Raw genomic sequence first — 14,346 nt, 5'->3', positions numbered from 1 at the left:
ATGCAAAGTGACTGCTGCAGGATTTTGAGAAACCTTGAAAGAAAGTAATTATATTCCTTGGAAGCATCAGACGTGTTATCTCAAATGTCAGGGAAATAATGTTTTTTGAAGTTAGTATAAACCTTCAAAAGAGGGAGAGAGAGAGGGAGAGGATTCAAGAAAGGTTGGACAAATATTTCAAATGTGAAATACTAAAGAATTAAGGTGGTTGTATTGTTTTTCCAAATTATCAGAAACAGAATGAAGGCTATATCCTTAGGGTAGCATCTATCTAAAAACATGGTAATAGGGACATGAATAGTCATAATGAACTGAGTCTTGTGAAAATGTTAAAGTCAAGCAAAAGCTTTTTTCAGCTGTACTAAGAGCAAGAATGAGGAAGGGAACGGCTGACAGGCGGGGCAATAGTAACTGATAACGGAGAAAGGAGAACCACTTCACCCCACTTAGGCGTCTATCTTCACTATCAAGGAAAATGATCTTCAAACTGGAAAGGGTAGGACCAACATTGCGAGGAGGAAACTAGAGCCTACGCCAGAGAAGGCGATGATAATAAGAAAGCACTTAGCCCTTTAAGTGACTTCATGTCTCCAGAGCCAGATAAGTAAGCTGAAAGGGCATGGCAAGAACCAGCAGATGTGGTCCTAACACTGACGAGTGGCATCTTCACAGAAGCCCAGAAGCACTGACGTGTCTCAAGGCTGGCATCAAGAAAACATGCCCGTTTTCAGACAGGAATTAAGGCAGACTGAAAACGATGACTGGCCTGCCTGCCACCCACTGTGACCAATACCCTTGATGGTTTGTATGCGATGATCACTAAGAGTTATCATGAACTCACTGAGAAAAACGAAATCATATCAAACTAACGTTCCATCCTATTCTGATCCTAGGCAATAATATGGAATGCTACAGACATGAAGTTCATAGATTCAAAAACCATTCCAACTCTCTTCTTAGATCTCTACAGATACAATAATACTTTACGAATTGAATAGTTGTAGCGTTGACTAGATTTGCATCTAAGTCAAATTGTCAAGGAATGCTGAATGGGGAAGCAATGTTAACCCATGGGTACTGCTAGGAGTGGGGATGTCTTCAGCCACGTAACAGAGTTTTTGTCTTTGGCCTTGTTGATGAAATCATTGTAATAAATGAAGTGGATAATTATGTAGAACCTTATTAAATGGAATTGAAATTTATAGTTCATACACTGACTTGCTGAATCAGAATTTCAAATGCTAAAAACACTAGAAAAATAGCTAAGACTAACAAAATTAAATTTAGCAATAATAAATATTTTCTACATTAATTTTGTATATCAACTCTCTAAGTACAGGTTAAATAAGCCTTAGTTTTATAACAATTAATATTACGAAAACTGAAAAGACCAAGGAATCCTAGCTGAACATAAATCATGAGTGTAATACATCTGCAAAGAGAGCAAATTTAAGCTCCACACATAAAAAACACTCCTCCTCTTAAAATTGCCACTAGCCAATCATTTTTAACCTACAAATATGATAATCTCATACAGTTCAACCTAATGGCAGATTACATGTGGTGTCACAAGAAAAGTACCAAGCGCTCGGAGTTCAGAAGGGAAGTTTGCCACCATTTGGGAAACCAGAGTGGATTCACAGAAGAAGTGACATGTGAACTGGAATTTGAGGAGATTTGGGGAAAGGAGGACATTTCAGACAGAGGTAACAATGGGAATTGTTACAATCCTAGGCCTGGGAAGTAGCCTGGTTAGGTTAAAGGGGGAAGTGTGTACAGGTAAGACAAAGGAAATAACATCAGACAGGGAGACTGACACTGGACTCTGGAGGAAGGCCCTCAAAGCCACTGTGATAAGCGCTCTAAAGTTCTGACAAAGGCCAAGAACCATATTTGTCACATAGGAACTCAAATTTGAATAAGTGAATGAATGAATGAACTATTAGTGGTAAGTACTGAACAACAAGAGGTCAACATAAACACAGTCCTTCATTGGAATCCTGGTACTTTTCACCTACAAAGGATCTTAAAGATCATTTGGTCCAACTCCCTCAAAAATTCTGGGTGACTACCAACAGGACTGGAAATCCTCAAGCAAAATCGAGGAGAAAGGCTGCCTGGCCCTCTGCCAATTCCTAGGGTAATCTAACCCACCAGGGCCGAGTCTCCAAAGAAGATTTCGGTTCAATAACTGCTACGTAGTGTGCTTTTGGGCCCTTTCCTGATAATGAATGCCATCGAAGTCTACAAGTTTCAGAAACAAATGCTTGGTGGCTTTTGTGGGCAACTGTTGTTTTAAACATCAAGCCGCCCAAGGTATAATTTGAAAGAATCTGGCTCCAGCAGGAAAAGCTGAAGCATTGGTCACATGTTTTACATTTCTGCCTCTTGCCTGCCAGATTTTTTTTTTTAATTAAGAAAGGAAAAATGGGTCAGCTCAAAAGAATTTTTACAACTGTCAGAATAAATACAAGGCCCATGCAACCCCATAAACTTCATTTTTCAAGCCCTTTCCGCCCCCTCTGTGTGGCTTTAAGTGTCCTTTATTTAGAACCCAGCCAAAGGCCTGAGCCCAGTGACTGCCCCTCCATCTCGCACTGAAAGGACATGTCTTCTGTCAGGAGGGAAGAGGACTGATGTGATCCTCGATTAGACGGCAGCCTCTTCTGATTTCAACAGGGCACGGTGGGTGGAGGGTCTAAGGGTCAAAGAGAACCCTTGTCTGGCCCAGGTTGGCTCCAAGGTCATCAAGAAACCACACTGCTTCTTAGAAAGTATCACCACCCGAGAGAAAATTCTGAAGAAGTCTTCAAGCTACAGCGAATCAGACAAAAGTCTCTGCTGGGGTCAAGGGACACGCTAGTTTTGAGCACACAGGTCCGGACTTCAACACAACTGCAGCCCTCCTTAGCTAACCTTCACCCTGGGGGTCTCCTAAGGAGCCACTGCTTTTAGGATGAGCACCGAGGCTCCGGCTCCCTTTCATGCAGCGTCTGTTTTAGGTGAAGAGTTCTTGACAGAAGAGCTCCCACCAACCAGACCTAAAATCTACATGGTGTTCCTGGTCCCAGCGTGCCCCCTCACGGAGCAGACCAGGCCTCCTGGAAGGAGGTGTCACAAGGTTCCCCACCCCTGTTAGGTCAGGGCTGGGGAACCTTTTCTGCCAAGGGCCATTCGGATATTTATAACATCATTCACGGGCCATACAAATTACCAACGTAAAAATTAGCTTGTTATATTTGGTCAAACATTTAATTAACTCACCCCTAATGCCTTGGCAGGGCCAGATCAAATGATTTCGTGGGACAGGATGTTCCCCATCCTGCATTAGATGAAGCCAAACCACTCCCAAACAGTGATTGTCAAACTTGGTAACCATGATTCAAGGTAAAAAGAAAAGACACATTTCACACGTTACTCAGTACTCAAATGCCATTCTGATATTTTCTAGTCCATTTCATTCCAATTTTGAAATACTGACTTTTGACCTACTGAATTGATTTCAGAACCTACTAATAAACTACACCCTGCATTTTGAAATGCTAGACCCTAGATCAACACTGTCCAATAGAAACAGAATGCCAGACACACATGTAATTTTAAATATGCAAGTAGCCACTTTAAAAAGGGTAAAAAAAAGAAATAGGTGAGATTAACTTTAACAATATATTTCATTGAGTCCATTATGTCAAAATATTATCCATTTCATCATGTGATCACTGTAGACAACTACTGAGCTATTTTACATTATTTTCTTTATCCCAAGTCTTTGAAATCTGGTATGCATTTTATATGGACAGAACATTTCAATTTGGACTAGCCACATTTCCAGTGCTCAATAGGCATACATGGCTAGTAGCTACCGTTTCGAACAGCTCAGCCCCACAGAGTTCTGGTCCCACATCCCCAATGGAGCAGGACCCCAACGGTGCCAGGCAGTGAGTAGAAGGGGCGCCACCCATTCCTGCTGAGTTATCCTGCACGTTCAGTCATATGCCCTCATCTCATACCATCGGGCTCACGAACGCTCCAGAGTCCTGACCCAGGGTGGAGCTTTCACAAGGAAAAGGCCCAGCAATGAGGCTTGTTAACCAATAAGAAGCATTGTAACCATGAAACTCCTCAAACATGAAGTCCAAATGCATTCTTCTGTCTGTGATGTCAGAAATATAACAAATGTCACAAAGAATTCCAATGAGAAAGTAACTTTTAGGGAATGTGTTCTGAAAACTATGTCTTGCTCATTACAAAACTGAATAAATGGCATGATGGCAACTATGTTCAAATGTGTGCCTGTGAGCAAAGATTGGAGGATCAAAATTAAAAGTTTAAAGAACTGTTATAGTGGTAGGATTATGGGTAATTTTCCCCCTCTTTAAAAAAAATATGCATAGCCCTAACTGGTTTGGCTCAGTGGATAGAGCGTCAGCCTGCGGACTGAAAGGTCCCAGGTTCGATTCCAGTCAAGGGCATGTACCTTGGTTGCAGGCACATCCCCTGTGGGAGGTGTGCAGGAGGCAGCTGATCGATGTTTCTAACTCTCTATCCCTCTCCCTTCCTCTCTGTAAAAAATCAATAAAATACATATTTTTTATTTTATTTTTTTATATATTTTATTGATTTTTTACAGAGAGGAAGGGAGAGAGATAGAAAGTTAGAAACATTGATGAGAGAGAAACATCGATCAGCTGCCTCCTGCACACCCCCCACTGGGGATGTGCCCGCAACCAAGGTACATGCCCCTGACCGGAATCGAACCTGGGACCCTTCAGTCCGCAGGCTGACGCTCTACCCACTGAGCCAAACCGGTCAGGGCAAAAAAATACATATTTTTTAAAAAATATGCATAATGTTGCTGCATCACTCTTTTAAGAATAACCATGCTTATCAAAGATTCTTCCTTCTTTTGCAAAGCAAACACAGATGCCATTGAACCCCTATCCGCCCAGGAAAAGGTAAGGAAGGCAGGCTGTGACAAAAGGCAAGGAGGCTCAGCAGCAATCAGAAAGAGCCAATTACATGGGCACAGTCTGAATGAAAACACCTAACAAAATAGAAACCACCTAACAATCGAATTCTGAAAACTTCCAGCAAACACTTTGTTTCGCCTGAAGTAGAAATTTAAGCGTTAAGAATGAAAGACCAGCTCGGCCAGCATGACTCAGTGGCTGAGCATCGACCTATGAACCGGGAGGTCACAGTTCAATTCCTGGTTGGGGCATATGCCTGGGTTGTGGGCTTGTTCCCCGGTGCGGGGCGTGCAGGAGGCAGCCAATCAGTGGTTCTCTCTCAACATTGATGTTTCTGTCTCTCTCTCCCCTCTTCCTTCCTCTCTGAAATCAATAAAAATATTTTTTTAAAAAAGAATGAAAAACCACAGAGCAGAGGGAAGTTCAGGAAGGTCTGAGAGCAAAGGAAGCTAGAAAACTAAGCGAGAAAAATATACAGATGTTAGTACATCATTTATGTCGCTTATTTGTAAGTCCCTTTTGCCCGTGAATCCTGGCAAGAGGAGCACGCTCCAGAAAGCGCCGACACACCAAGCCTGCCGCAAAAATCTCAGATGGAGCTTCATCATCGTGTGCAGAGAGTGTCGGGTCCCTTTACCAAAATCTCGTGTATGGAGCAAAGCTGAATTGGCCTGGTACTGGATTAATGCAAGCCTGAAGCAAACTGCAGCCCTCAGACATAAGATATAGGAAGATTTGTGAAAACCATCTATAATAATAAAAGCGTAATATGCTAATTAGACCAGACAGCCAAATGACCTTCTGGACAAAGCCGCGGAGGTGGGGCCGAGGCAGAGGCAGTTAGGGGCAATCAGGCAGGCAGAGTGGTTAGGGGTGATCAGGCAAGCAGAGTGGTTAGGGGCAATCGGGCAGGCAGGCAGGCCAGTAGTTAGGAGCCAGCGGTCCAGGATTTTGAGAGGGTGCAGGCCGGGTTGAGGGACACCGCCCCCCCAACCCCACGCACGAATTTTGTGCACCAGGCCTCTATTAAGTAAAATAACTTGGGAATTCAAAACAGAACTTAGCTTCCCAGAGGTCTAGCCTTGACCCATGACTCAAACCTGTATGTCACGGAGAAGCCTATGCATTAACTCTAAATACCATGCCCCCCATCTATAGAGTCACCATCATGGTTAAGTCAGTCTTCGTAAGATCGTGAACTATGTAGATCAAGCAATGATGAGAAAAGTGAGGCAAAAGCAGCATTTTCCTTTTTTGTGTGTCATTAGTTGAAGTATACAATATAAATTAACTCTAACTTAATATTTTCCCTTTTGTTTCAAAAATGGGCTTTATTACATTACTAAAAGGCAAAAAAAGGTCATAAAGATACATGTTTTATAACAAAGATGAGGTTAAGCATTTATAAGATGCTTACTGAGTACCAACCAGGGCTCAGACATGGTCCCAGGTGATGAGAATACAAAGATCATAATAAAGAAAGGTCCCCGTCCTTGAGGCACTCAGATGAACAGGACAAAGAGAAACATTAAAAAAAAAAAAATAGGATACAGTCTGCTAAGTGCTGTAATAGCGCTTTTGTAAAGTGCTACGGAGACGCAGATAAAAGGGTAATTACGCCAGAAGCGGGGTCAGGAAGAGAAGAGTGAAGATGACACTTGAGCTGGGACTTGAAAGGTAAGTAGTTCATCATCAGTAGCGGGAGAAAGCACTGCAGCTGACACCATGGCACAGACAGTGACGCGAGGCAGAGCGGCCCCGAAACGTGGACCTCCCGGTGGTGTCTGAAATCTGCAACTCTGGCTTCCCAGCTAAGAATCAGGCTAGTTGTCTCCATGGAGACACGACCCCACAGGGAGCGGGAGGGGGAGACGGAAGGAACCCCTCCAGCCTCTGCCGCCCCAAAGCGCACCATCCACCCTTTTGCAGTAACTTAGCACAACAAGAGCTCAGGTTAGGGCGTGGGGCTGCAATCAGAGCGGCCAGCAGTCCTTTTCGCCGGCTCATGTCAGGTTTTACAAGCCTTCGTCCCTCAGGCAGACGCCCATTTGTGGACTGTAGAGGTCAACATTGGACAGAAAGTCATTTTTGTAAAGAATATGGTGGGAGCATGTGTGGGGAGGGGTGTGGGATGGGAATGGAGGATGAGGACAAATATGTGATACCTTAATCAATAAAGAAATTTAAAAAAAAAGAATATCAGAATCCTCCAACTCTAACCAAAGAATGTTCATGAAGAAACACTTTCATGGACTTCAGCTCCCTGAGAAACGCTACTGTGGGAGCAGAAGGGCAGCTGGTCTCGCCGGGGGAGGGGGAGGGGGAGGGGTTAGGGTTAGGGTTAGGGTTAGGGTTAGGGTTAGGGTTAGGGATACCACGGCAGCGTGCTGGACCAAGGCTGGCTCCCGGGGCTCCGCTGATCCCAGCATCACTGCTTTGCACGTGGGTGAGTGTTAAATGTGCGCCCTGAATCCGTGTACAGGTCCCCTCTCCTTTATGTCACACACAGGGTCAGCAGATGCAGACAGTGTTTGTCACTGACACTGCACGTGAGCAAATCACTTCTTCAGCGTCTCTGTCCAAGAGATTTCATTTTCAGTTACAGCCTGAGTGCAAGGGTCGGCTAGCCCCACGAGTCAGCTGAAAACAGGCACAAATAACAGGGAATGCATGAAGGGGTTTGAGTATCTTGAGAGAGTAGCAAAGGGCCTTAAGATGTTGGGGGTGGGGGGGAGGACTCTGTATGAATAGAAGGAAGGTCGGATTCATGGGCGAGCAGCCAGAGACCCTGGATACTATTTTTAATCCAGAAGAAGAACAGGAAGGAACAGGAACAAAAACCGGAACTCACCCAAGAGAGATGGAAAGCAAAAAGGAGCAACTTCAACAAGCAAATGGAAAGACGGTGAGAAAAATAGATCTTAAAGCTAAAATTGTATTCCTAACAGGGAAGCTAGGGGGGCTGTAGGAAAAGGCTGAAAGCGAGAAGAAAGCCCAGGAAGCGACAATAGCACTACTCAGAGGAAGGATTTCAAATGCCTACATCTTAGGAGGGTCAGTGAGGGCTGGTTGGTAGCATTCTTGCCTCTGGCATTAGGTCATGAGTTCAAGTCCCACATTAGGATTTGGCTTCAGACCAAGCTTTGATTTTCCAGCAGCTCTGGAAGGCTGGGAGCGCTTTCCACTCCTCGGCGCATTAACATGACCACCCTTCTGCGCAACAAATGGAAAGTACTAGGAAGAAAGGGAGAATCAGAGAGAACCAACAGCTAGTATCTCAAAAATAATCAGACTGGAGCAAATAAGAAACAAGAGAGAAAGTAGAAAGTTTTCATATGCAAGATACCCACAGCATGTGTCTTTAGAACTCTGTGAGTGTGGGGTATTTTCCCCATCCAATTGTAGAGAGAGACCGTGTCCGCATATTCCGTGCGCCTGGAATACCAGGAGCAGCAGTGGTGGTGGCAGAGAAACACTGAGCATGAAGATACCACTAGGTAACTAGCAATAATAACTATAGAAAAGAAATAATGTATAGGAAAGATTGCTTCTGAGATGAGGGAAGAAAGGCAGGACTAACGAACAAACCACATGCCCATCAAGCACGTAGGTAGTGAAGAGAGAAAGGAAAAAAACCTTTAGGTTAAATAACAACAATAAGAATATCCCTATATTTGTACAGTAAGTTACATGTTAAAAGGTACTTTTATATACATTAACTCACATGATTGACACAAAACCCACAGGCAAAAGGAGAAGCCAGGTATTATCCCCATTTCACAGATGAGGAGACTGAAATATTTTAAACGTCACGTGACATTCCGAAAGTCACAGCCCCGAGGGCAAGTCAGCTCATTCCTAGTTTGGGGCTCAAGCACTGCATTAGCTGAACAACATGTGGCACAGGAGAAATTTTATCTTTACTTTTAACTTAAGCAGTTTCTTCCAGAACTTGAAATTTGTGCTGCAATTTACTAACATCCTAAATGATACTCAACAAAGAACGATGAGCATAATGCATACCGAGCCATTTTTAGAAAAAGTGTTTCCTACCCTCCCATTTTTTAGTCAGAAATAGCAAATATAGAAGACAGACTATGGCTCATTGTTGAGTAGTCAAGTTTTTATTTTAAAGCAGAAAAACAAGAACACAAACAAATTATATAGAAAAACGGAAGGAATCTGATATGCAGAACATTGGAGCCCAAGTGAAAACTGTCTTTCCCTGCGCAGGCAGCCAGACAGAGAGAACACAACAATAGATATTCCTTCTAATGAACCAGATTACGACACCCTGCCACGGTCCTTCCTCCCAGACATGCAGAATGAGAGAGTGACGTCAGGAAAATGCCTTAAAGCCTCACTAACCCTGTCTCCTAACCAAGCAATCTGGTTTACATACAACCCCAAGCTTTGGGGGCACATGTTAAGAAAGGCACCCCTACCTCTACAAGGTTCCATTGCAGAGCTCAAAAGTGGGGTCCTCAGAGGGGAAGGAGGATGGGGAGAGGTAGAGGAGGGTATAGCGGGGATAAATGGTGATGGGAGGAGACTTGACATGGGGTGGTGAACACACAACACAGTACAGAGATGCTATTTCATGGAATTATATACCTGAAACCTATATAACTTTATTAACCCATGTCACCCCAATTAATTCAATTTTAAAAGTGGGGTCCTGATGAGAAGCCACTACTCGGTGAGTGCGTGCCACCATACCCCAGGCACCGTGCCAAGCCCCCTCCATTCGTACGCCTTCACTCCTCATCAGGAAGGGACTGCTGTCCTCCCTTACAGGTGAGGAACTCGGGCTTAGAGAGGCCCAGCCCACCCACGCAGCTCACGTGTGGGGTGGTGGCCGCAAGTTTTGTCTTCAGGGCTGTCTGGTTCCAAAGCTCAGGCTCTTGACCACGGCGCTAGGTCCTTCTTCAACCAGGGCTCCCGCTGGCAATGCCCCTGCCAAAGGAGGAGCGACCGGGAGGTGCCAGCTCCTGCAGAGGCCCAGCTGAGGAGAGCCATGAGCGAATTCTCCAGGCGGCCCGGACGGCTCTGGGCCCTGCTAACACTTGGTTAAGGGGTTTTTTAAATAGCTATGCTCATTGTGTTGTGTAATTAGGAGGAGTCCACATTTGGACAGAAACCAGCACATCTTTTCCTATACCTCACGAACTAACCAAATGCTTCTGATTTCCTGAATTTTCTCTTTAGGAATACCAGTTATCTCAACAAGCAATTTCTAGTGTGCCGATTTTCATCGGAAAAGTCATGACGATAAAGCATTTTATTGTTAGCCAATAGCTAATCCAGTTTCAATTATCTTTAATTTACCTATGACCATTAAATGTCCTTTAGTTACAATCTGTCCAGATTCCGGCCCCGTCACTAGCAGTGACAGAAGTTACAGCATGAACATGGCACATAAGTAGGAAAGAGTTACTAGGAAGAGGGTAGCAGGGAGCCTTGGCTGATAGGACTGACCACAGACATCCTACTTTTAACAGAAAAGGCTTGTTTTTGGCCTTCGAATTATCTTTAGAATTATGAAACTGGAAGGACTCGGCCTTGGCTTCGCTTTTATAAAAGATGAAAATGGGTATTTAAATCAGCAGGAAACAAAACAAAGGAAATAGTTGAATTGCTCGATTCTTTGCTGAAAAGAGCAAATAAACAGAAACCGTGTGGGGGAGTGTACATGGGAGAAGATTAACTGTGTGGAAATGAATTCAAATGAATGGCCACAGATGGCACGAGCATTTAAATGCTAGAAACTGTAGGGTAATGAGTGTATGAAGGTGAAAAGGTAAATAAAACCACCACCAACACACCATCCCACCCCAACCACCACCAGTGGTAACCGTAGAGGTCATTCGCTGAATGACATAGAGGAGAAGGTGGCTCTGAGGAACCAAGCCAGGCAGAAACCCCAGTCATCGGAGCGCAGCACCCAGCTCACCAGTGCAGAGGCACCGGGAGCTCGGCAATAAGCCCACAGGATCGGTGGTGACTCCACAAACTGCACAAAACTGACTGAGCTTCCTCCAAGGCAGTGTCTCCTACCGAATGCTGTAAGCTTGTCCTTCCTTCCTTCCTCCCTCCTTCATTCTTTCCTTCCCTCCTTCCTCTCCTCTTCTTCCTTCCCTCCTTCTTTCCCTCCCTCCTTCCTCTCCTCCTTTTCTTCCTTCCCTCCTTCTTTCCCTCCCTCCTTCCTCTCCTCTTCTTCCTTTCCTCCTTCTTTCCCTCCCTCCTTCCTCTCCTCTTCTTCCTTTCCTCCTTCTTTCCTTCTTTCTTCCTTCCTTTCTTCCTTCTTTCCTTCCTTTCCTCCTTCCTTCCTTCTTTCCTTGCTTCACTCCTTATTTCCTTCTATCCCTCCCTCTTTCCTTCATTCCTTCCCTCCTTCCCTTCATCCTCTACTTTTATTATTTGTTAAACTGAAAACTGATGAGGCTTTAATCAGTTATATAGAAGAGGCCATGGAATGACATTATAAAGATGCACCAAATCCTAAAAAATAAAATGTGAAAAGACATTTTAATTTAGGGTGCACGCGTGAGAGAGAGAGAGAGAGAGAGAGAGAGGCGGCGGGGGGGGGGGGGCGGGGGGAAGGTTGCGGTAATCCAGGGGAGCATCAGATCTTACCGAAGTTTCTTCTATAAAATGAGTGGGGTTAGCAATCAGTGACCTCCAAGCGCAGTGATGCCAGCAGCCAGGATAAACAGTGTCAGGGTTCAGAAGCATTGAGTAGGAGGAGGGAAAAGACCAGGACACCCAACCATAACATTTCTTCTGTCCCTAACAACACAATGATGAGTTTTAACTACTGTTGTCTAAAATACAACTCTGTAATCATAGACCTGTGGGTTCCATATTTACTCCCTCTCCATGGCCTACAGATTCAATTTGTTTCGTCTGTAGAGAAACAGAAGACTCAGAAAAAGAAAGAAACCACCAGCCCTCCAAGTGTTCTGGAACCTGAGAACCAAGCAGTGCTCGCCGCCGCTGCACAGTGAGCCTCCCCGAGATCTCGCCTCTGGACGTGACACATCAGGCAGGCCCAGGTCTGGTTGCTCGGCAGGGCCCCTGACAGCGAGAGAGGCCTTTGCTAGTGTAGACACGGGCAAGGCCTGGCTCGAGGTCCCCCAATGAGAGAGGATGACGCTGACCCCAGAGAGCCAGAAGGCTCTGACCTGTTCCTTGAAACCAGGCACCTGAGATACATGCCTGCCAGGCCTCCTCTCCTCGCCCCCACCCCACTGTCCCTCCTCTGTGACTCCCCCCTCCACCCCACCACTCTCCCTCCTCTCCTGACTCCCCCCGCCACCCCACCACTCTCCCTCCTCTGTGACTCTCCCCTCCTGCCCTCTCTGTTCTGCTGCCATCTCCATTCAGCACCCATCCCTTCCTCACTTCATCACGGCTTTAGCCTCCTCCCCTCTCCATCCCCCCGAGTCTGGCTCCTTTCCAGCACATCCACCCCTCAGCTGTCAGTCATCTTTCTAAAATGCAAATCTGACCATGCCACTCTGCTGAGAGCAGAGGGACTGCCAGAGCACTCAGGACAAAGCCAATTCCACAGCGTAGCATGCCAGGCTCTCAGGGACAAGGCTCACACCTTTCTCTCTGGCCTCCTTCCTGTCACTTTCCCATGCTGGGCCCCACATAGTGGTCTCATCCCCAGCCTCCATGCTCTCCCCATGCTGTGCTCTCTGACCAGAATGCTTGTCCCCCATGTCCCCCACTCATCCGACAACTCTTCACCGCACAGCCTTCCTGAAGCGCCCACCCCCCACTCCCATCTGATTGACAGGGCCCCCACTCATCCGACAACTCTTCACCGCACAGCCTTCCTGAAGCGCCCACCCCCCACTCCCATCTGATTGACAGGGCCCCCCTCCAGGGCTCCCCTAACACAGCGTGGATCTCTCTCACGTGGCACTGATCACATGTAGCACAATACACTGTAACTAGTCAGTCTCCGTCTCCCCACTCCCTGTCAGCTCCTTATGAACAAGCAGTGCTCATTAAGTTTTACTTTGGAGTCCCAAGATTTAACATGGGGTCTGGCATACAGTAGGCTTTTGATGAATAAATGAGCGCTCTGAAAGGCAAGGTTAGGAGACTCAAATACAGATGACAGAATCATGCACAGACATGCAACTGTAGTGAGGGGGTCACACCAGATGTGATTACTAGCAAACGACCTAGAAACTACCCCAAACTCCACACTCCAACTCAACTCTGTGGAGACATCCACACCCATCAGCAGGCACTAGCGAGCTGGCTAAGCCTCTCTGATGGAATAAATGAAACATCATTTAGTATCTTCCCTCACTGAACCAATAATTTCCTGGCTTTGCTTACAGAAATCACTTTTTTTCTATAAAAAGCATATCATAGTAGAAATTCAAATGTTTTATTTACTTTAGCTTATTATTGCACATTTTAATGTAAGACAGTCATTACAAGACACTGATTAACTAGAAGGGGGAAGCATAAAAAGATGTGTAAGCCATAGAAAAAGGAAACTACAGGAAGGGGACAGTAAGCGACAATGGGAAAGGCACAATATGCCAATTGCTCTCCTTCTCTTTCTAAATGGAAAACTCTAAGAAACTCTTTCCTTATAATTTCATGGGAGTAAGAAGGAAACATGTTTATAATATAGATTTAACAGATGTATAGTTTAAATAGAAAAAGTTCATGCACCCTGGCCTTTTATATTTTGCTGTTATGTATTTTGAACTCAATTGGGTGCCTCCTGGGTGGATGAACTGAAATGGATATTCCTGATAACAAGGCTAAACAGTCCTTGCACAGATCTATCCCAACAGGTTTGGATAGCAGTGAAATGACCCAACTCGCTCAGGCAACTCAAATTTACTGTCTATTTTTTTTATTATTATTGGTTTAGGCTACCATGTTTTGGGGTTATTTTAGAAACATGTTCCCAAGGTCAAAATGAATAATGCCAGTTGGTTCATTTACAGATGGTTACTAACTTTTGACATTAACGTTCTAAAGCCCAAACTAAACATTCCCATAGACAAGAATAATGCAACCCAAGGGCCAGTTTTCCTAGATGAAAACAAAGATGACCAACTATAAACTAAGGCTCTCTAGGGCTTATCTCCTTACAGCTCTAAAATCCCGCTCCTGAGCTGTCCCACCACACATCGTTGCAATGCTCGCCAACACTCTTTAACTCTTCCATGGCCTATCTTCCTCCCACGTTCAGCAATAAGACAAATATCCCCACTTGAATTTAGGTTAAACACATTTTCTTGGACCCTCTGTCTGTCATATTCTAAATACAGCAGAATGGGCCCTTGTTAAGAACCTTAACAGTTGGCCCTCACTGGTTTGGCTCAGTGGATAGAGT

General features: G+C 45.0%; 1 protein-coding gene across 3 annotated transcripts in view; it reads right to left on the bottom strand.

Moving 5' to 3' along the window:
* RGL1 (ral guanine nucleotide dissociation stimulator like 1) overlaps nucleotides 1-14,346 on the bottom strand; it is a 221,891-nt gene that overhangs the window by 98,311 nt on the left and 109,234 nt on the right. Inside the window, exon 1 of one of the 3 annotated variants that reach the window (XM_054711454.1) lies at nucleotides 4,011-4,076. The exons of the other annotated variants lie outside the window; for them this stretch is intronic. Coding sequence (XP_054567429.1) covers nucleotides 4,011-4,013 — 3 coding nt within the window. The 5' untranslated portion in view covers nucleotides 4,014-4,076. Of the gene's footprint in view, nucleotides 1-4,010; nucleotides 4,077-14,346 lie in introns of those variants that run through there. 3 annotated transcript variants of the gene reach the window in all.

The sequence above is a fragment of the Eptesicus fuscus genome, chromosome 22, assembly GCF_027574615.1.
Source record: "Eptesicus fuscus isolate TK198812 chromosome 22, DD_ASM_mEF_20220401, whole genome shotgun sequence".
NCBI classification, from domain to species: Eukaryota; Metazoa; Chordata; class Mammalia; order Chiroptera; family Vespertilionidae; genus Eptesicus; species Eptesicus fuscus.
The sequence above is the reverse complement of the archived record's forward strand: the minus strand, read 5'-3'. Positions and strand labels throughout refer to the sequence as shown.